Genomic DNA, 24,101 nt, shown 5'->3' on the forward strand with positions numbered 1-24,101 from the left:
TGCATGAAAATCCCTGAAATACCCCTTTAAATAACATTATATTAGGTTGATACACAGCCTTTACTGGGTACCCCTATTTTTTAAAAGTGATGGCATATGACTGATTAGCGGGGGTCCAACCTTTAGGACCTCCAGTGATCCAGAAATTAAAGTTTGGGCTGCATCCCATTTAGTTATTCCCTGCCTAGCTGGGTGGTCCCAACAGTTGAACTGATCCCCACTGATCATTAAAGGGGTACTCCACTATTCAGCGTTTGGAAAAAAAACTGTTCCGAACGCTGGAGCCAGCGCCGGGAGCATGTGAAGTCATAGTCCCGCCTCCTCATGACATCATGCCCAACCCCCTCAATGCAAGTCTATGGGAGGGGGCATGACCGCTGAGGAAGGGGGGGGCCATCACACGGGGAGGAGCCTTGACGTCACAACGCTCCGGCCCGTGATCGACAGTAATCAGACCCGGAGCGAACACGCTCCGGGGACTGATTATAAATGGGGTGCGGCGTGCAAGATCACGGGGGTCCCGCCGCTGATAAGGGATAAGATGTCTAAGCGCCGGAGTACCCCTTTAACAGTATAATAACTTGGTATCATGGGCTCAAAGGGGTACTACTGTGATGACAACTTATCCCCTATCTAAAGGATAGAAGATAAGTTGCCTGATTGCTTGGGGTCCCGCCAATGGGGACCCCCGCGATCTCGCACGCAGCACCCCGCTCTCATCAGGCCCCGCAGCGAACATCAGCTCCGGGTCTGATGACGGGGCCGGTGATCGTGACATCACAGCTCCGCCCCTGTGTGTTGTCACGCTCCACCCCTCAATGCAAGTCAATGGCAGGGGGCGAGACAGCCGTCTTGCCCCCTGCCATAGACTTACATTGAGGGGGGGAGTGTTACGTCACATGGGGGCGGAGGCGTGACGTCACGATACTCTGGCCCTGTGATCGGCAGTCATCAGACCCGGAACGATGTTGGCTCCGGGGCCTGATGAGAGCGGGGTGCTGCGTGCGAGATCGCGGGGGTCCCCAGCGGCAGGACCCCGCGCTATCAGGCAACTTATTCCCTATCCTTTAGATACGGGATAAGTTGTCAGCACGGTAGTACCCCTTCAAGGGTTGAAGGGAAAAAAAATCATGGAATAACTCTTTAGCATTTTATAATGAAAATTATGTAAACAATGACATTAGGAGTATTTGCCAAGAACACTGGGGAGTAGCTGAATTCTTGAATTGTGCCAATATTTTACTAAAACTTTACATGACACTGCTGGAATAGACACTGTGGGGGGAGATTTATGAAACCATGTGCAGAGGAAGAGTTGAGCAGTTGCCCATAGCAACCAATCAGATCACTTTTTTTTTTCTTTTTTTTTTTTTTATTATAATTGGTCGCTATGGGCAACTGGTCAACTTTCCCTCTGCACAGATTTTAATAAATCTCCCCCATGAATTTTTGTATGAATCCTATAAAAACATTCAGGCAACGTCTAGACATATCATACCATCCATCTGAATAAGCAATTCTGACTTGACTCTTCGACTGGCTTCATGTTCATCTGAAGTTCCCCTTCGACTGCAGATTGAGTCAATTTCATCAATAAAAATGGTGGTGGGAGCATAAAATCTTGCCTGTGGTGAGAGCAATTACAAAAATAATTTATTTAAGATCAATTTATAATTATATGAAAAACAAGGAGACTTATTCAATGACTGTTCAAAGTTAAAGGGGTACTCCGCCGCTAGGCATCTTATACAGAGGATTGGAGATAAGATGTCTGATGGCGGTGGTCCCGCCGCTGGGACCTCTGCAATCTCCGCGCAGCCCCGTAGCCCTATTAGCCTGAATCATTAGGTTGTTTTTTTTCTAACCTCATGTCAGTTTCCCTTTAATTGTATAAGATACAAGTTATATTAAATGATTTCCCACAAATGTATATACAGTCATGGCCGTAAATGTTGGCACCCCTGAAATTTTCTAGAAAATGAATTATTTCTGACAGAAAAGGATTGCAGTAACACATGTTTTGCTATATACATGTGTATTCCCTTTGTGTGTATTGGAACTAAACCAAAAAAGGGAGGAAAAAAAGCTAATTGGACATAATGTCACATCAAATAATAGATAAATAAGATTGTTTCAAGCATGTGATTCTCCTTTAAACTCACCTGGGGCAAGTAAAAGGTGTGGGCAATATAAAAATAACACCTGAAAGCAGATAAAAAGGAGAGACGTTCACTTAGTCTTTGCATTGTGTGTCTGTGTGTGCCACACTAAGAATGAACAACAGAAAGAGAAGAGAACTGTGAGGACTTGAGAACCAAAATTGTGGAAAAATAGCAGCAATCTCAAAGTTACAAGTCCACCTCCTGAGATCTAGATTTGCCTTTGTCCACAGTGCGCAACATTATCAAGAAGTTTGTAACCCATGGCACTGTAACTAAAAAAAGCAAGACTACATTTTGCCAGAATGAACTTTAGTAAGCCAAAACCCTCCTGGGAAAATGTCTTGTGGACAGATGAGACCAAGATAGAACTTTTTGGTAAAGTATATCATTCTTCTGTTTACCGAAAATGGAATGAGGCCTACAAAGAAAAGAACACAGCACCTACAGTGAAATATGGTGGAGGTTCAATTATGTTTTTTTTTTTGTTTTTTTTGCTGCCTCTGGCACTGGGGGCCTTGAATGTGTGCAAGGCATCATGAAATCTGAGGATTACCAACAGATTTTGGGTCGCACTGTACAGCCCAGTGTCAGAAAGATGGGTTTGCGTCCGAGATCTTGGGTCTTCCAGCAGGACAATGACCCCAAAAATATGTCAAAAAGCACCCAGAAATGGATGGCAACAATGTGCTGGAGAGTTCTGAAGTGGCCAGAAATGAGTCCAGATCTAAATCCCATTGAACACCTGTGGAGTGATCTTAAAATTGCTGTTAGGAAATGGCGCCCTTCCAATAAGAGAGACCTGGAGCAGTTTGCAAAGGAAGAGTGGTCCAACATTCCGGCTGAGAGGTGTAAGAAGCTTATTGATGGTTATAGAAAGCGACTGATTTCAGTTATTTTTTCCAAAGGGTGTGAAACCAAATATTAAGTTAAGGGTTCCAGTAATTTTGTCCAGCCCCTTTTTGGAGTTTGGTGTGACATTATGTCCAATTTGCTTTTTTTCCTCCCATTTTTGGTTTAGTTCCAATACACATGAAGGGAATAAACATATATATAGCAAAACATGTGTTACTGCAATCCTTTTCTGTGAGAAATACTTCATTTTCTTGAAAAATTTCAGGGGTGCCAACATTTATGGCCATGACTGTATGTTAGCCGATTCAGTTTTTCATGCTCTAAAACATGATGCCCACAGGTCATACTGCATTTTGTAACATGACAGGGTCACTTTAAAGCAAATAATCTCAGCACTCACAAGAAGATTTGGAGCAAAAGTAGAGCTTTATTACATAGTGAAGAAGAAAATAACAGGACGCATCAACAGTCAAGACTATCAACGCATCAACAGTCGAGTAAGACTATTGTCAAAACGCGTCTTGTTATTTTCTTCTTCACTGTGGAATTAAGTTCTACTTTCGCTCCAAATCTTCTGGTGAGTGCTGGGATTATTTGCTATACTATGTCCCAAGTCTGTCTAACACCAGCACCACCCTACGGAAGTGTGGACACAGGTATCTATCTGGGTTGCTTTAAAGACATATACTTGGCAAAACTGATATACTGTATATACACTGTATAGTGAAGTATCATGTATTGCCCCCATAGGTTGCGCACTAGGCATAACATACTGAATTACTTTAAAAAATAAAATAAAAAAATCACTTTTTTTGTACTTTGTTTCTGGTTTAGAGAAAAACATAACATAAAAATCTAAATGTAACAAAACACTGGCTTAGTGACTATTGTATTTCTGCTATAAAAATAACATCAGTTCAATAATAATATATAAACCTATAAAAGGTTATATTTTCCGGCATTCAAGCAGTTCTTATTCCAACCTTTAAGCCAATGTTCCATTTGGGAGGGATTTTTTCCACAACAATTTGCTGTCCAGCTTAGATCTCTCCCTAACAACAATACAGTGTGCGACTTAACAGAAAACACCTACCATTTCAAATAATAGTCGCACCAATTTTTCAGACTCTCCCCTGTATTTAGATGTTAAGGTTGATGAGGACCCCTGTATTTAGATGTTAAGGTTGATGAGGAAACATTAAAAAATGTCGTCCCACATTCTGTTGCTACAGCTTTAGCCAGCATGGTCTTACCCGTACCAGGTGGTCCGACCATTAAAACACCCTAAAAAAGAAAAGAATAAAATACATAATTATTTTTCCTATAAGAAAGGCTATTTACTGATTTTCTCTTTTTTTTTTGTTCCTGACGACAGGACATTTTCACACCACCAGCTTTCTCAATGAATGGTTTCTAGGAATTTCCCACTGTACAACAAAATACTTTTTCATAAAGATGACTAAGCTTTAAAGCGTTACTCCGTTGGCCAGCTGTTTTCGCGCTGTGGGGGTCGGCCACGCTCCTCGTGACCACGCCCCCTCAATTTAAGTTTATGAGAGGGGGCGTTAACAGCTATCGACCTCCCATTGACTTGCACTGAGGGGACGTGACCATGACATCACTAGGAGCGTGGCCGACCCCCGTAGCCCGAAAACAGCGTTTGGAACATTAACTTCCGAACGCTGGTCGGTGGAGTACCCCTTTAAACCAGGGTACAAAGGCAGGAGACGCCTTAAGATCTCTGTATCCCAGTCCCTGGGTAAAAGTTTGGGTTTGAGTTTTGGGTTCACTTCCCAGCTGGTGGTTGGGCAATGACTGAAGTTTTATATTCTTTTTCTTACCTTCCAGGGTCTTCTGATCCCCTTGAAAAAATCTGGCATCCACATAGGAAGGACTACAGCTTCCCTTAATAATTTCTTTGCCTCCTCCAGATCAGCAATGTCTTCCCTATGTAGAGACAAAATGATAATGAGAGAGGAAATGGAAAAGAGGTGTTATAAGAGGAAGAGAAAATTAAGAAAAAGTAAGGAAGAAAGAGGGAAAAACTGAAAGCAAAAAAAAAAAAAAAAAAACAGCTGAGGCTAGTTATTGACTGCAGTAGTAATGCATGTATACAGGCATGTCAATATGGCAGATGTGGAAATATAGCTGACACGGTGGACCGGAGGAGTGGCAAAGAACAGTGAGAATTAAAGACTATGGACAACTTTAGAAAGCATTTTCATTACTCTACATTTGTACTTATGGTGCAAACACATTTTTGCTATATTATTTTTTTTACAGAATTTCCCTTAGTTTCTCTTCTACAGCGATTACAGTATGCAGCATAAGCTCTTTTTCCTCTCTACACACCCTATATGGTTCTCTCTTGCAGGCTGCTTTGTATCTACTCTACTTTTCATCTCAAGGCTGTTTGTGTGAGTTGTCCTCCAAGGTTTCTCTCCCCCTGTTTGCAATCTGAGCTTCTGTGTAAACCCCTCCCTGCTGCTATCTCTGAGGCTATGTTCACACCACGGAGTGCCCGCACGGAGAATCTCAATGCGGACATTCCGCAAACTGCGGGCGCCGGCATAAATATGCCAGCGCTAGGACCGCACAGGAATGTGCCGTCTCATAGACTGCTCTGCATTCCGTGTGAAGTCCGCAGAGAGAATGAACGTTTTTTATTCTTTCTGTGGACACGGAAAACAGAATTTTCGTGCCGGAAACACCTGGCATGGAAATTCCACCATGTGCACAGTGCAGCAGAATCCCATTGACTTCAACGAGACTGAGCTGCAGCAGAATCTCCGTGCTGAATTCCAATGCAGAATCCGGCACGGAAATTCAGACGTGTGAACATGACCTAAGACTTTGAAGAGAAAGCCTGTCTGATAGATTTATATAACTTTCTCTCTCCATCTCACTCTCCATCTCACTCTCCATCTCTCTCTCTCCATCTCCCCCTCTCTCCCCCAAACATTATCAGGAAATTTTGAATGAAGACTATTTAGAAAGCCTACTTGTCATTATGAAAAACTTTTCCCATGTCCTAGTAACATGTCAAAAGTTTTGATCGGCGGGGGTCTGAGTGTTCAGACCTCTGTCGATCAGGAGAACCACCTCACTGCCGCACACACTCCTCTCCTTGACACCCCCCCCGCCCCAACCTGCCTGTGTCATGTGATCAAGACATTTTCATAGACTTACATGGAGAGTTTGTCTCGATCCTGGCACTCAGCCAGGAGAAGAACGTACTGAGTGCAAACTTCTTCCGGCTTGTACTCCTGAACGAAAGAGGCCTGGACACTCAGACCCCCGCCGATCAAAACTTTGCCATAATGACAGTGCCCATTTAAAGGGGTATATGCAGATGGCATATTGCTAGGATCATCAGAATAAAGAGAAAGCATAACACTGTATCCTCTTCACTGTTTTCCCCAGCACAGCAGCCCCATAGCCACCAGGCTGGGAATGTGGTTGACTGCAGTTATTCAGCCTCAGTTATGATGTAAGTGCTAAGGCTGACATTATAAAGTTTTGTTTACTAGAAGTCGTGTTAGTTTTCATTTACAATATGAGAAACCAAACAAACATTTTATTACCGTCTCAGCCCCAAAATGCAGCTTTATTGTAAATACCATATTACATTTCAAGTGACTGAAATATAAATTCACAGCTAGGTGTAGGATTTTCAGGCTTAAGCGCCGCTCGGCTTTGTTCAGACGTTAATCACTTAAGCCAGTAACAATTTTCAAAAGTATATTTCTAAAGAGCATGGATTTTTCTGCATCACTACTTTTGGGTCTCTACATAACCGCTTTATAGGAAGCAGCCTTTCATTTCCTTTATTTCTAGTTCTGGCAGATATAATAAATGTCAGGGCCACTTTTCTCAGAGAGGAATATAAACCAGAGAACAAATAGGCATGGTTGACTCCTGATAACCAGCTAAAAAAAAAAACAGACTTGTGGAGAAGGGGAAGCAGATCATTATACCATTAGAATCAATTGTACAGTTTTAACCATATGATTTCCTAATTTATATTCAGTTAAAGTGGAAAATATTATTAAAGTATCCCTGTCATTTCAGGTAACTTTTTAGGATAAGCTGTTGTGTGCGTGTGTGAGCACTATTTCTTCCCATTACATAACTTGTTTATGGCATTTTTCACAACTTTTTCCTTCTGCAGACTTAATCTCTAATTTCCAGTTGTTCCTGAGCCAGTGGGTGGCGCCTAACCTCTATGATGTCTCCTATATACTGGACACAGATATAGAAGAGCTATAGCTCCCCTATAGCTGTACAACACAACCATAGAAACAAAATGGAGCAGAACTGAGCAGTGTAAGCTGTGAATCTAGCACTGGGGTGAGATATGACACTTAATAGAAGCTGCAGCCCAGTCTCTATGCATTTCTCTCTGCTTCTTTCTTTCTCCTTCTACTCCCCTACCCTCTTTATTAACCTTCTTCCCTTCCTTCCTTTCTTGCTCTCTCTTTGCTTTACTTTCTCCTATACTTCTAGATGTGATGCTTTTTACGTTTGATTTGTGTATTTTTAACACCGATTCCTGATCTTGACAGCTAGTGACTGTGCCTCATTTTAGGTGGAAAGTGAATTCTTTCTTTTACAGAAACTGGTTGCATTATTATTCCTTCCTATTGGTTTCCTCTTAATAAAAATTATAATAAAACATTAAAAATTAAAAAAAAATGTTTTATCAGTAAAGGTCTTAGTGTTAGTCAAGTCAAGGTCTTAGGGAGTGGCTAATTGAGCATGGCGGCGGTAGCCCTGTGAGAAGGCACTACTGCTGCATCACCGGCTGAACACCGACTAACAGCCTGTAGTAGAGGAAATAAAAATAACCCACTGGAAGAAAGACACCATACAATTGCTGATTAAAGATGACTCGCAGCAAGACCAAAAAGAAAAGTCCTGTGAAAGTGACAAGCTTTTACTCACCGGCAGGGAGGAGGCACAGGTGGACAAGGAGGTGCGGCTCTAAGTGGAGGGTCACCGGGACTGACACGCACCAGGCATGGAGCGATGTCCGCGAGCATAGCACCGGAAGGTGCGGAGTTGCGGGACAGAACAGGAGATCGAGGAACTTAAAGAAGTGGAACGTTTGGGTCCCCAGCTAGTGACCAGAGAGAGAGAGAGAGCCCCAGAGAGGAGTGGACGCTCTGGTGGCTGGAGGTATGTTGGAGAGAGGACGGAAGCAGAGCCAGGCAGGAGGTGTCAGCACTGGGAGAAGTGGGGAGATCACGCTGACAGAGGAGCCTGATGAGGAGAACGGAGGCACGGAAGAGAACAACAGAGGAAAGGATCCGGATGTAGGTTGGATTTCACCTGCAAACGATTCCTGGCCCGAACCAACTTCTACTGCTACAAAGTCTCCTGAAGCGTTAAGCAAAAGTGGGGGAAGTAAAGTTACCGTAGCTGGAGGGCTGAATACTTATGGGTGCAACGAGGGGGATTCAAACAACCCCACAGTAGTGGTATCGGACAAGCCCGATGATAACCCCCAGATCAGGCACATGAGGGAACTAGGCTGAAGAACATTAAAAATATCCCCTCTTTAGCATCCCTGTCAGCGCCTGTGGCCTTCAGCCCAGCAGCCCGATCAAAGAGTAGGCTAAACTTAAAGGGGTATTCCAGGCAAAAACTTTTTTTTATATATCAACTGGCTCCGGAAAGTTAAACAGATTTGTAAATTACTTCTATTAAAAAATCTTAATCCTTCCAATACAGAAGAAGATAGAAGAACAGCACATCCAATTTAAAAAATATCCGTATGGAGGCTTGAGAAAGGTCAGGTTGAGCTGACTGAAACGTCGCTGCTGTATTGACACCTGTTATGGAATAAAATTTTCACTTTTTTGGAATTGGTGCTGTGGACAAGATTTCTTTTTGCTGTTTAATCCTTCCAATAGTTATTAGCTTCTGAAGTTTTCTGTATAACTGCTCAATGATAATGTCACGTCCAGGGAGCTGTGCATGATGGGAGAATATCCCCATAGGAACTGCACAGCTCCAGGGACGTGACATCATCATTGAGCAGTTAGACAGAAAACAACAACAACTCAACTTCAGAAGCTAATAACTATTGGAAGGATTAAGATTTTTTAATAGAAGTAATATACAAATCTGTTTAACTTTCCGGAGCCAGTTGATATATAAAAAAAAGTTTTGGCCTGGAATACCCCTTTAATGTTTAACTCACCACCTGAAGGTATATAACAAGTCCTAGAGCCACAGCACCCTAGAACCTTTAACATTAAACCTAGTACGTCTTCTCCCAAAGAATGTAAAGACAAACCGGAATTAATCCTGGTCTCTGAAAGTAGAACTTAAATCCTCCTTCACATCAGTACTACAAACTGCAGTATCAACTATTCAACATGAGATACAGGTATTAGGATTACACACTACCCAGATGGAATATAGATTGGAGGAACATGCACAGGCCCATAACAAGGTAGCTGTATCAGTGGAGGAGATAAAAGGGGAAATGGAGCAGTTAAAGCAAAAGTAACGGACATATAAGATCGCTCAAGGAGAAATAATCTCCGAATGAGAGGTGTCCCAGAGTCGGTAAAACAAGAAGAACTAGCTCCCTTCCTTAAAGAATACTTTGCAATTTTATTACCACAACTCTCCCCACTAGATATGACATTGGATAGAGTGCACCGCCTACCAAAACCAAAAAATCTCTCTCCAACACTTCCTAGTGACACTACTTTGCGGATGCACTACTTTCATGTTAAGAAAAAAATCCTGCAGGCAGCAAGGAATCCACCACAGATGCCAGAGCGATTTAAGTACCTCAACATTTTTGCAGATTTGTCAGCAGCAACTCAGCAGTTGAATTATAGTTATGAATTTTTTCAATAAAAAATGTGGTACATGTGCATTCATAACTAGAATTCAACTTTGGTACAACTCTGTCACACCACTGTCAAGATTCATGATCTTATCACCTGCCGCACTTCATATGTGGTATACTTTTTAATGTGCAAATGCAATCCATTTTACATAGGTAAAACAATTAGACAGCTTCGAATCCGGGTGCGTGAGCACATCCAGTCTACTAGAACGGGTATTGGTGCTCCCCGTTTCATTAAGCATATGCGTGAAGCACATAACAGTTCCACAGCAGATTTGAAGTTTGGAGGACTAGAAATATTTAAATGTTCCAATTCGGCATTGGACAGGAATACCAGACTTCTAAGAGCTGAAGCCGTCTGGATCATGCGCCTGGACGGGCAGAGTCCACTCGGTTTCAACGAGAAAATAGATCTGGCGGTATTTCTATACTATAGTTTTATCCACATGACAATCCTTGTCATGCTCATATGCAACAATGACGTTTATATCTAACTATTTTTAATATGTTATTCTTCCTTTTTATGTTACGTCACATTCACTCACCTGAATCGTCATGTGACTCGATGCACTTCACCTGCAGATATAAAAACCCTTAACGCGATGACGAACACTGAAGCCGGATGAAGCGCAAGTGCGCAAAATAGCCGGTTATTGCCTCTGAGCACACAAAGCGATGCAGTCTCTCTGAATCCGTGGCTGTCTCCACGTTTGATGCCGAACTTGGTGGTGAGTGCGGATATACCTTTATTCTCTCCCGACATATGATTATTCTTCATAAAGGCTGTACAACTTTTGCTTCTTGTTTTTTTTTTTCCTTAGCCAGGTTAGCCACAAGGATAGAATTCGGAGAATTACCCCGAATGAGTCGGCATCCTCACGGTCGGTATCTGACCTTGCACATACACAATATGCAGGTGGAGACCTCTTTTTTGCGCAAATAAAGTACTTGTACAGAACTGCTACCATATACAAATAGGACATTAAAATATTTTCTCTTAATGTAAACGGCCTAAATTCCCCATACAAACGATCTTAATTAACCAAAGAAATACTCTTTCAACAGGCAGACATATGCTGCATTCAAGAAACTCACTTAAATGAGGCGGATTTACATAGACTTAAGATCAAATGTTATACTACAATAGTGTCTTCACCAGCAGTCTGCAAAAAAGGAGGGGTCTCTATCCTGATCTGAGACACAGTTGCTTTTATTCTTCAGCAACAAATTGTAGATACAGAGGGTCGCTATGTTATATTAAATTGCTTAATTAACAATTTACAATATACACTGGTCTTGGTTTACAGCCCTAACTCTAGACAACATGGCTTCATTTTAAAAATACTAAAATTAACTGCTAGTATCTGACAAGAATTATTACTTATAATGGGGGATTTTAATATGGCATTATGGCCATCTATGGACTCAACAACTGTTGGGTCAACCATAGAACCAACCCTTTATGTTAAGACACTTATTTCCCATCATCTTTACGGCCCCTGGAGAGTACAACACACAGGTGAATGCGACTTCACGTTCTACTCTTCACGCCACAAGACCTATTCTAGAATCAATGTTTTCCTAATAGAACATTCTACTTTGCACCAAGTGGAATAAACCAATATCGGTGCCATAACATCGTCTGATCACAGCCCTATAATTGCATTATCCCTTAGAGAACAAGTTCCATGCTCTTATGATTCCATTTGGTGCATTAATGAGTTGGTACTTCACCAACCTGACAACATGCCTACCACGGTAGAAGCCCTTCATATTCACTTATTTCTGCATTAATGATAATGGGCAGGTATCAGAAAGTACACTTTGGTGTGCCCATAAAGCCTTTATACAAGGTCACTTTATACAACAGGCATATCATTATTTTTTTTAAACAGCACCCAGGCAGTTTTGGACATTCAGCAGAAGTTAGCAGCTCTGCATGGCTTAAATAAATTTAAATTTTACTCCCAAAGGGCCAACAAAATATCAAAACTTACGTCCCAATTGCATTCCTTGCAAAACCATAAATTCCACCTGGCCCTACGTAAGAAAAAATTTAACCATTACTGACATGAAAGCCGCCCCGATGCATTCCTAGCCAAGCAGTTAAAAACTGAGCAGACTTAATAACATATTCAATAAGCAGGGGGACAAAATTACAGATCCTAAAGGCATTGCAAATGTTCTGTCAGACTATTACAATACACTTTATAACCTTAGCGACAACCCAGAAACACTACAGCCGACACCTAGCAACATCTCAGCCTTTTTAGATAATTTGCAGCTACACCAAGTATCCGTAGACCAGTTAGCTTCTCTTTCGACCCCAATGACTCTAGACAAAATCACTTCAGCTATTAAAGTATTAAAGCCACATAAATCACCTGGATCAGATGGACTATCCAATGCATACTACAAACTGTATGATTCTTTCCTAGCACCATACTTGGTTAAATTATATAATGAAAATATTTCAAGAGGAAATTTCCCTCCCGAGACGCTTAGGGCATTGGTAGTAGCCCTTCCAAAACCTGGCAAACCCCGATACACCAAGTAATTTCAGGCCTATAGCTTTATTAAATGCGGACCTTAAGATCTATGCTTCTATACTGGCCAGTAAACTCCGTTCTGTCTTGTCCCTTTTAATAACTAACAACCAGGTGGGATTTGTGAGAGGGTGTCAAACTTCAGATGGAACTCGCCTATTTATCGATATTATATCAGTGCTGGAGCACCGTCGAACGCCTTCTCTACTTCTATCTTTGGACGCGAAGAAGGTGTTTGACCGCATGCACTGCGGCTACTTGGCACAAGTGTTTACTAAGTTCGGCCTTGGGGCAACCTTTGGAAAGGCAGTTATGGCCCTGTATACTAATCCCTCAGCGAATGTTCATATTTCTGGCATACTAACTGAGAGATAGCCGTCCAGAATATCCGTTCTTCCAATGAAGTCTCAGGTATTAATCGGCTCTAGAGAGCATCGCATCGGACTCTTTGCCGATGATATTATATTATCTCTTATTTCATCTAACTCATCCTTGTCCTGTGTATCTAGAATCCTTCAGAAGTTTGGTGATATAAGCTACTATAAAATTAACCCTTCCCTTGTTTCAGGCATCTCATACAACCTCAAAAAACAACTAAAAAAACAACTTACAAAAACATACCCATACAAATGGACAGATGGCCAAATCCCGTATTTAGGAATTATTCTTACATCACCCACGTCCAAATTAAGTTCGGTTAATTATTCTGCCTTAAACACCATACTGTTATGGGACATCACTAAATATTCTAAATTTCCGGTTTCTTGGATTGGCCGAATTGCCATTACTAAAATGATATTATTGCCCAAAGTCCTTTATTATTTTTGCAATTTACCTATTCCAGTCCCTAAATATCGGATTCAAGCTTTTTAACAGCTCTTTATGCAGTTTATTTGGAAAAACTAAAATGCTAGAATATCTACAAATTTATTCAGCCTTCCGAGTAATAGAGGTGGCCTGAACTGCCCAGATTTACTTTGGTACTATCGAGCCTCATTATTAGATCAACTAAAACTATGGTGGAAAAATGACCACTCCAAACTATGGGTAGATATAGAATCCTCTTTAACATCAACAGATTCACTCCATACAGCACTTTGGTTAGCCAGAGTATCCAAAGTTACTACACTACAGTCTTGCCCCAAGATTTAGGCATCATTCCAAATCTGGTCTCTACCCATCGTCCCAGACTCCATACTCCCCTTGAGACTTGGATATCCCTAAAGCACAGATTCCTAGTATTGACTTTTCCATTTGGCGACAGTATGAAATTTTAACATATTCTGATATCTTCTCGGACACCAGGGAGCTTCTACCATTTACAACGATTGCACAGAAATTTTCTCTTTCCATAACGGAATTCTACAAATATTTAAAGTTGAGACACATGTTACATCCCTTCAGTTTCCAACCTCTTGACCCAAATCTTTATACAGCTTGTTTTTTTCCAATACTAGCCTACTACATAAAGAAATGTCTAGAGCTTATCATTCCCTTCTCTCTACTGCAACTTCATCAACTTGTTGTAAAAAATGGGAGCAGGATTTAAGTAAAACCTTCACTGATGACCAATGGACCCACTATTTCACCCTAAGCACCAAAGTTTCTCACAATGCTTCTCATCTAGAAACTGCTAGAAAAATTCTGTACCGATGGTACCTAACCCCACACAAGCTTGCACAAATGTTCTCTGGTCATTCCAACAAATGTTGGCGTTGTAATGAAGAAGCGGGCACTATGTTCCATATTTGGTGGGAATTAGGGCTGCACGATATATCGCGATTTTTGCGATATAGCGATACAGCCCCTGGGAAAACTTGCGATTATCTGCTCGGGCAGCTCCTGTGTGCTGCTGCAGGCAGGGGCCAGCCGGAGCAGGTAATAAAAATGTAAATACTAAAATTCAGTGTTTCCCAACACTCCTAGCATGCCTGGACAGCCTTTCCCGGTCCAGGCATGCTGGGAGTGTTGGGAAACAGTGAATTTTAGTATTTAAATTTTTTTTTACCTGCTCCGGCTGGGAGTAGTAGTTTCACAACAGCTGGAGGCACCCTGGTAGAAAAACACTGAGCTAAGTAAAAGGGCACAGGAAGAAAAAAACAAAAAAAACTTCTGCTCACCTACTCCCGGTCCCTGCAGATGCCGTTTCCCTCTGTGCGGTCTGATGTCTCATGTCTTCTCCATACAAGCAGTAGGACCTTTCCCTTTTCAGCCAATCACTGGCTGCAGCAATGTCACGTGTCAAGCCAGTGATTGGCTGATGGGGAAAGGTCTTTTTCAGCAGCAAACACACTAGGTTGGTGATTTGAAAACCACCCGGGAAACCTAGTGGATTGTTGCAGTACAAAATGTGACAGGTGGGAAAATGTGACAGAAGGAGAGTGTGACAGAGGGGGAGGAATGTGACAGAGGGGGAGGAATGTGACAGAGGGGGAGGAATGTGACAGAGGGGGAGGAATGTGACAGAGGGGGAGGAATGTGACAGAGGGGGAGGAATGTGACATAGGGGGAGGAATGTGACATAGGGGGAGGAATGTGACATAGGGGGAGATAGAAATTTAATGGAGGGTCGGTGGGCATAAAATGTGTGGATAGTTGTAAAAGGGAGGAGATTGGACATGAAATGGTGGGATTTCACCATTTATTTTTTATATTGCATCGCATATCGATATCGCAATATTTAGGCCCATGATAGCAATCGCACATTTTCCCCATATCGTGCAGCCCTAGGGGGATGTAAAAAGATTCAATCCTTCTGGCACAAAACATATTCTACCCTGTGTACAATTGTGGGTTATGCTCTCCCCTGGGGCCCAGAGGTGGCACTACTTCACTTAGGTTTAGATGACGTCTACCTCCCAGAGGTCACTGTTACTGTGCATTTTCTTACAGTCGCTAAGGCGGCAGTGGCGTCTAAGTGGAAGAGTGTGGAACTACCAGATATCCAGCACCTTATCAATATAATCCCCCTCAACTACACTATGGAGTGATCCATTGCTTCTGTCTGTAATCAACTATCAAAATTTACCATCCTATGGGCAAAATAGCTTGAATTTAGATAATTATAAATGTATCCCCCTCCCCTACCTTTTCTTCCCTCCCCCCTCCCCTTTTTTCCCTCTTCACCCTTCCATCTGTTTTACTTAAAAGCTTAAAAATAACGATTAGCAACAGTCGCCAAGACTTTCTTTTTTCCTTCCTTTTGAATGTTTCTATGTTTTATGTATGCAACATAAAATAATACTTCAAAATAATAAGTGGGGAGAAAAGCGGGTGGCCTAAAGCATCTCTCCCTACTCTGTGAGCGAGATGGTCCCATAGACATACATTATGATCCAGTCTTGGTCAGGTGTCACAAAGCCTGGAAGGAAAGTGTTCACTTCTAATAGTGACAATTTAAAGGGCAGGATAGGAGATGAGTCTTGTTGGTGGGAAACCCCTATAAACATATAAATGAGCAAAGACTAGACTTATCATCAATAAAAATCTACTGCATCATCATACATTACAATACAGTCATCGTAGGGTTAAGCATACCAATGGACATTGGGATTCCTAGAGATGATGTCCCGCTCTAATGCTTCAATAAGTTCCTTGTCATGCCCAGCACCATCAAACTTCTTCAGCTCATTGTCTCCACCCACATCCTGCTGATTTTTTCTCCCCTATAAAAGAGATAGAAATATGTTTAATACAGATTAAGAATGTTTGGGAACCAACATCCAGAAATGGTTTGGACAGACATTGGATAAATATAATAAATACTTTTTTTTTTTTTTGATCATGAGGGATATTGGTGACATTTTTATTAATACGTCCTGTTCAGAAAAAAAATATTTCCTCCTGCAGGTAGATCCCCAGAACAGTCACTGACAGGTGGCAGTATGATACAGTAATATCGGGCCAGTAGTAGAAGGGCCATGGGATGAGAAAGAACCATAGTCAAGAGATAACCAGAAGCCCAAACCACAACAGCTACCAAGCACAGACTCCAAAGGGCAAATCAGGAGCATATCCGGGAACTAGGTCCAAGTCAGCAATAAGGTTATGGTCAGTAGGAAAGTTTTAGCAACAAGCACACTGGAACAAGGGCCAGGCAAGATTAGCAGGTGATGTGTCCCCTTTATATAGTCCACCAGGGCCCGATGTCATCTTTGGACATCACTGGTCTTAGCAACAAAACAATGGCATGTGGATAATTTATTGAAAGATGAAAGTCTTTAAATTACTCTTTTCCTCAGTATCTGGGTCTGTAATGCAGTTACAGGCTATTTTTGTGCAAAAGCTGCATAAGGGTATGTTCACACTACGTAATTCACGCGGAATTCCATCAGCGGAATTCCGCGAACGGAATTACGTGCTGTGAACATAAACATCAGTGTCAATGGGTTTCCGCCGCTGAAATTGTTCCGCACAAAGAAAGAACATGTTCATTCTTTGCGCGGAAGTCCACGAACACTGCATAGCCATCAATGGTGACGGCGCAGTGCTGCGCGGTCCTACCACCGCAGTATTGTGGCGGCCAACGCCAGAATGGAATCTCCGCTCACGGAATTCTGCGAGCGGAGATTCTGTAGTGTGAACATACCCTTAAAGGGAACCTGTCATCAGTATCATCTACACCAAGGGTCTCAAACTCAAATTATCTGGGGGCCACTGGAGGTAGCGGCTGGGTGAGGCTGGGCCGCATGCGCCCCTCACATATAATGCCCCCATCATGCGCCCCTCATCATCCACCACCAACACCCCCCGCCAGCAGTAGCACCCCCATCATCCACCAGCAACACCCCCCCATCCCCCCCTGTGGTAATAGCATGAGCTGATGGATGATGGGGATGCTACTGCCTCGGGGGGGGGGGGGGGGGAGCATTAGGTAGGTAGCAGTTTCCCCACATTAGATAGCATATTTTCCCACATTAGGTAGGCGTAGCACAGTTTCCACACATTAGGTAGCCGTAGCACAGTTTCCCCACATTAGGTAGCCTTAGCACATATTCCCCACACTAGGTAGTGCAGCGCAGTTTCCCCACATTAGGTAGCGCAGCACAGTTTCCCCACATTAGGTATCGCAGCACAGTTTCCCCACATTAGGTAGCGCAGCACAGTTTCCCCACATTAGGTAGCGCAGCACAGTTTCCCCACATTAGGTAGCGCAGCACAGTTTCCCCACATTAGGTAGCGCAGCACAGTTTCCCCACATTAGGTAGCACAGCACAGTTTCCCCACATTAGGTAGCACAGCACAGATTCCCCACATTAGGTAGCCTTAGCACAGATTCCCCTCATTAGGTAGCCTTAGCACAGTTTCCCCACATTAGGTAGCCTTAGCACAGTTTCCCCACATTAGGTAGCGCAGCACAGTTTCCCCACATTAGGTAGCGCAGCACAGTTTCCCCACATTAGGTAGCGCAGCACAGTTTCCCCACATTAGGTAGCGCAGCACAGTTTTCCCACATTAGGTAGCGCAGCACAGTTTCCCCACATTAGGTAGCGCAACACAGTTTCCCCACATTAGGTAGCGCAGCACAGTTTTCCCACATTAGGTAGCGCAGCACAGTTTCCCCACATTATGTAGCGCAACACAGTTTCCCCACATTAGGTAGCGCAGCACAGTTTCCCCACATTAGGTAGCGCAGCACAGTTTCCCCACATTAAGTAGCGCAGCACAGTTTCCCCACAATAGGTAGCCGTAGCACAGATTCCCCACCTGGACAGCGGGAAAGCAGGGCTAAATGCCGGAAGACTTCACAAACTTCGGCAAACACTGCTACATGGGATCCGGTACACAAATGCTGGGGCAACCAGTCTTGCCCCATCACTAAACTGCTACTTACATCTGCCTGCGGGGACTTCCTGGCGGAGGTGCGCACTATAAGTGACGTCATCTCACTTGCTGCACAGGATGTCAGCATCCCTGCGACGTGATGTTTTGTCCTTTCCTGTTCCCGACACCCAAATTACTTTATATGAAAAGTCCTTTTTCAGAGCAGAATGTTTCCCATTATTAGTATTACCAGCAGAGGGCCCCCTATAATTAATAATGCTGGCTGAGTGCACACATTAGTAATAGTACCGGCAAAGTGTCCTCTATGAGTAATAGTGCTGGCATAGTGCCCCCATTAATAATATTGATGACAGACTGCCTCTTACTATTATTAATATTGATGGTAGATTGACCACCTGTTAGTATGTGCTGTCAGAGTGTTCCCATTATTAAAGGGGTACTCCGGTAGAAAACTTTATTTTATTTTTTAATGACCTGGTGCCAGAAATTTAAACAGATTTGTAAATTACTTCTATAAAAAAATCTTAATCTTTTCAGTACTTATTAGCAGCTGATTGCTGCAGAGGAAAATCTTTATTTTTTTGAACTTTTTTTTTTGTGTTGTCCACAGTGCTCTCTGCTGACACCTGATGCCTGTATCAGGAACTGTCCAGAGCAGGAGAAAATCCCCATAGCAAACCTATGCTACTCTGGACAGTTCCTGACACGGACAGAGGTGTCAGCAGAGAGCACTGTGGACAAGACAAAAAAGAAATTCAAAAACTAAAGAATTTCCTCTGTAGCATACAGCTGCTAAAAAGTACTATAAGGATTAAGATTATTTAATAGAAGTAATTTACAAATCTGTTTAACTTTCAGGCACCAGTTCATAAAAAAAAAAAAAAGTTTGAGTACCCAATTAATATTGATACCAAAGTTCCTCCATTATTTATAGTGCGAGCAGAATGCCTCTGTTATTAATATTACTGGCAGAGTGCCCACATCATTAATAGTTCCAGCAGAGTGCCCCCAACCATTAGTAGTGCCAAGAGAGTACTCCTATTATTAATAGTGCCAGAAGAGTGCCCCCATTATTAAAAGTTCAAGTAAAGTGCACCCTACTATTAAAGGAAAACTGTCAGCCTGTTCTCCCACACTAAACCCATACTCTGGATTATAGAGTGGGTGAACAGGGGTCCAACGAGGGGTCACTTACTTAAATATGTCCAGTAGATCCTGAGATATGTCCCCCAGAAGATCCTCTGCTGAATTCAGTGAATCGCGCACAGGAGGTGGGGTTTCGCCAGCTCAATTTACATACTCATTGTCTGTGAATCCACATCCTAGGGAAGTGGAGTTACGAAGCCCCTCCCCCTGCAAAGCCACGCGCCCTGCGTGCGATTCACTGAATTTAGCAGAGGATCTTCTGGGGGACATATCTCAGGATCTACTGGACATATTTAAGTAAGTGACCCCTCGTAGGACTCCCCCCCCCCCCCCCCCGACACTATAACTCAGTGTACTGGGTTTAGTGTGGGTGAAAAGGCTGGCCGTTTTCCTTTAATGTCCTATTATTAACAGAGCCATCCAGAGTGCCTGCCACTGAAAAAGCCAGCCAAAATAAATAAAAAAAATAAAAAATAAATAAAACATGAACTGCACAGCGCAGACTTGAATCTCTCCACTCCAAATCTGAAAAATCTGTGGAAAACTGGTTTAGCAAGTACACTTTATTTAGCATCCAACATTTTATTGCAACCACTTGAAGTAGCACAATCTGACATAGCAGCTCTAAGACCGAAAAAGTTCTGGGTACCCCTGCACTATATAGATGGCATGCTACTTAAATAACACAAAAGTAGAAAGTGTGTATTCATATATACAGTATCCTGCACGTATTTGATGCGCAGGATTTGAAGCTGCAGATTTCAACGCAAACTAAATGACTGACCACAGCATCAAATATGTGCAAGATACTGTATGTGTGAATATACTCTAAGAGTAGGGTTATACGTAACACATCCGCAACGTATTTCAGTCCGCGGATGTGCCGACCCCAGTCACTAGAGTGAGCCCCCTGCTGCGGCCTGCGCCCACAGCAGGGAGCTCATTCTAGTGACTGGCGTCGGAGCATCCGCAGCAGGAAATATGCTGTGGATGTGCCCCATGTGACCCTGCCCGAAAACCGTAACTCATTTTATCACACATGTCAACAAAAGTTTTAAACATTAAGAAGTCCATTTAGCGGTAGCAGAACTTTTCGATCTATTTATCTTAGCAGATCTGAGTGGGAATATCTTGACAGATATCTATGAACGCATTACTCCATGCTGAGTCTTCACACCTAAAGCAAACTACAAAATCAATACGGGAGCTGGCTTCTTGGGATGAGAAGTATTTGTTCCTCAAGTGGTTTATCTGCGAATCAGGCCACAGACAAAACATACAGCTTTTGGGAAGGAGAAAATTGGAAATAGTGTATGCATCAGGGATACCGTGCAGCAAAAAGAATACTGATAAAGTCGACCAAATAAACTGAACAGGTTATATAACAAGCTACTTTTTATCACATCATATAACTTTGGCTACATATCCTAAAGGGGTACTCCGGTGGAAAACAATTTTTTTCAAATCAACTGCTGCCAGAAAGTTATACAAATTTGTTAATTACTTCTCTTTAAAAATCGTAACCCTTCCAGTACTTATCAGCTGCTGTATGCTCCAGAGGAAGTTGTATAGTGCTTTTTAATCTGATCATAGTGCTCTCTGCTGACATCTCTGTCCATGAGAGGAACTCAAGGAGTTCAAGCAAATTCCCACTGCAAACCTCTCCTGTTCTGACACGAACAAAAGGTGTCAGCAGAGAGCACCGTGGTCAGACTGAAAAGAACCACACAACTTCCTATGGAGCATAAAGCAGCTGATAAGTACTTGAAGGATTATGATTATTTAATAGAAGTCATTTACAAATCTATTTAACTTTCTGGCACCAGTTGATTTGAAAAGAAAATTGTTTTCCACCAGAGTACCCCTTTAAAGGACAACTGCAGCAGCATTACACTTATCCCCTATCCACAGGATAGGGGATAAGTGTTTGATCGCGGGGGGTCCGACCGTTGGGACCCCCCCCCCCCCGGTCTCCCTAACGGGGTGCCGCCATAAGCGCTCATGGTGACGTACCGTCGACTTAGAGGTCGATGGTGACGCCCCGACTCCTCCCCGTCCCCATACAGTTCAATGGGGGAGACTGGGAGGCAGGAACGCTGCCTCCCGCCTCTCCCATAGAGATGTATGGAGGAGGCGTGCCGGCCGCAACGTCATGATGCGGCTGGCACGCCCCCTGCACGGGAGAGCCGCGGCCCCATACAGGAGATCGCCGGGGGCCCCAGCGTTCGGACCCCCCGCGATCAAACACTTATCCCCTATCTAAAAAGGAAACTGAATGGACGGACAGGTACTCTTTAACTACCAATAATATAAATGAGGGTAATTGAGATGTTTTAGAACATGGTGACAAGGGAGACATAACCCTTGGGGGTAAGAATTTTAATCCCCTGTTATAAGCTATGCAGGAAAAAATGCAGGTTAATTGAGAAAGATAAAATGATAGTCTGAAGAAAAGCCAAAATTACAAAGTGTTGCAGCCTCTAGGGAACAATCTGTGCACGTTAACTGAAAGTTCTATAGTAATAAATTACTTTCCCTGGGATCGGCAAAAAATACTTGTGGTTACATCACTTCTTGCTGCATAATGAATACACAGTATGCATTAAGTGTAGCCAGCAAAATAATTGACTATTTTCCTTGAAGACATTATTAATGTACAAAGTAACAGCCAGAAAAAAAAACTGTTAAGTGGCAATACACTAAACCAGCTCCGTGCTTGCTATATTCATGGCCATTCATCTACTGAACCCAAATAATACCTGTACATTGTGAATGGCTGCCCTGTGCATAATGTTTCTATCAATGCTCAATTATCCTTGTCAAGGAGCAGTATCACAGCTGCCCAAAAGCCTGCAGACCTCATGCCCAAAGTTCTGGAAATCTCACAGAGTTATATGCAATTGTCAGGATCCGGGCTGGTAGCAGGTAGCGGAGGCTGGTGGTGGATCCTCTGTGCCAGAGAGGTGATGACGTGGGCCGTACCAGGGGAACGGAGTCTAAGGAGTTACTGGTTTTCACCAGAGCCCGCCGCAAAGCGGGATGGACATGCTGCGGCAGGTAACCCCCAGGTCGTTCCTCCCAGTAGCGACTCAACCTCTCTGGCTGCTGAGATAAGGCAAGGTACAAGAGGATGAGGCAAAGGTGTAGTCGGACGAAGCAAATGGTCAGGGCAGGCAGCAACGGTTCACAGGCGGTAGTCAGTAGCAACGGGTCGGCAACAGGCAGGGAACACAAGAACCAAGAACGCTTTCTCTCAGGCACAAGGCAACAAAGATCCAGCAGGAGGCTGTGGGAGGAGATGGTATTTATAGGCAGTGCACAGGTGATGCCTAATTAAGTCCAAGCAGCACTGCCTCTCACAAACCTTAACCCTTAATCAACCACATTGGACCAGGCATCAATCACCGGTGCACTGGCCCTTTAGATCTAAGAGTCCCGGGCCCAAGAGAGCGGGGGCGCACATGCTGAGACACCGGAGCGCTGCCTGGGGACACACGCTGTATGCGCTCCGGTCCAGGAGCAGGGACCAGAGCGCTCGGCGTTACAGCAATGTAATCTGCTTTTATTTCAATTAAAATAACGTCCTACACCATTACTTAAAAGCTGCACATTACTACAGGACTACAGCGTGAAGGTTACTCACTTTTATAGAATTTTTATTTCCCATTGGTTGCATAGAACCAAGACATTCTGTAACAATTTACATCAGCCCAATGGGTTTACAATCTAATCTCATAATGAGATGGAGATGGTATATTGTTAATATATGCCACGACTTTGTGATCAATGGGGGACCTGACCTTTGGGACACCAAACACGAGAATTGTAAAAATGTGTAGACAGTATTTAGACAGCATTCCATTCATTCTCTAAGGGGCCACCGAACATTGCTGATTTCTTAGGATTGGTTGGGGTCCCAGTGGTTGGTGGGATCAGCTTTAGGCCATGTTCACACAACAAAATTTCTGAGTGAAATTCTGGAAAAATATTCGGCTTCATCAGAGTCCCATTGAATACAATGGGATTTTGCTACACTGTGCACATGGCGGAATTCCCCCACCAATGGCAATTTTGGCATCCCTAGAAATGATGAACCTGTTTCTGTGGATTCCGCTTGGAAATGTATTGCTATCTAGCACTGCCAGAACACTCAAATGTGCAGAATTATCCTCATTTTTTCAGGGCAGACTTTTCGCACAATTTACACCGTGTAAACATAGCTTTAGTAGTGCACCAAAAATAAAATAATTCTGAGCCGAAATCAAAAAAATGTTCTTGGCCGAAAACTGAATCTAAAATTGCTTTTTTCTCTCATCCACCATATATCCTGGGCCACCATATATTATATACTGTGTGCCACTATATACATTGTTCCAGCAAGTGCCACCATATATTATATCCTGTGTACAACCATATACCATGTGCAGCCACCATATATTATATACTGTGCCAGTGGGCACCATATATTATATACTATGCCCCTGACCCTAAAATAAATATTCTATTTTAGTTGGGATGACCGTCTCCGAAGAAGTAAATTAACTATCCCCCATCCAACAATAAAAATAAAAAAAATGCTCTGCCACCAGTCCATAGTCCACTTCCTTTCTCCCATAGCAACACTCTTGCTAAAGATGCCCAGTAGAGAAGGCAAGGTTAAAGAGGTACTCCTCTCCTTGACAAAGATGTCTGATCATGGGGGGTCCAGCTGCTGGGATCCTCGAGATTTCTGGGCTGTCACGC

At 43.0% G+C, this 24,101-nt stretch overlaps 1 protein-coding gene across 1 annotated transcript in view; it reads right to left on the reverse strand.

Annotated features, from left to right (window-relative positions):
* The window catches only part of KATNAL1 (katanin catalytic subunit A1 like 1), a 103,533-nt gene that overhangs the window by 26,653 nt on the left and 52,779 nt on the right, over positions 1 to 24,101 (reverse strand). Inside the window, exons 5-9 of the mRNA XM_056561851.1 lie at positions 15,966 to 16,093; positions 4,856 to 4,961; positions 4,212 to 4,298; positions 4,108 to 4,179; positions 1,499 to 1,625 (exon numbers count right to left, since the gene is read on the reverse strand). Coding sequence (XP_056417826.1) covers positions 1,499 to 1,625; positions 4,108 to 4,179; positions 4,212 to 4,298; positions 4,856 to 4,961; positions 15,966 to 16,093 — 520 coding nt within the window. The remainder of the gene's footprint in view (positions 1 to 1,498; positions 1,626 to 4,107; positions 4,180 to 4,211; positions 4,299 to 4,855; positions 4,962 to 15,965; positions 16,094 to 24,101) is intronic.

The sequence above is a fragment of the Hyla sarda genome, chromosome 2 (genome assembly GCF_029499605.1).
Source record: "Hyla sarda isolate aHylSar1 chromosome 2, aHylSar1.hap1, whole genome shotgun sequence".
In the NCBI taxonomy this organism is placed as follows: Eukaryota; Metazoa; Chordata; class Amphibia; order Anura; family Hylidae; genus Hyla; species Hyla sarda.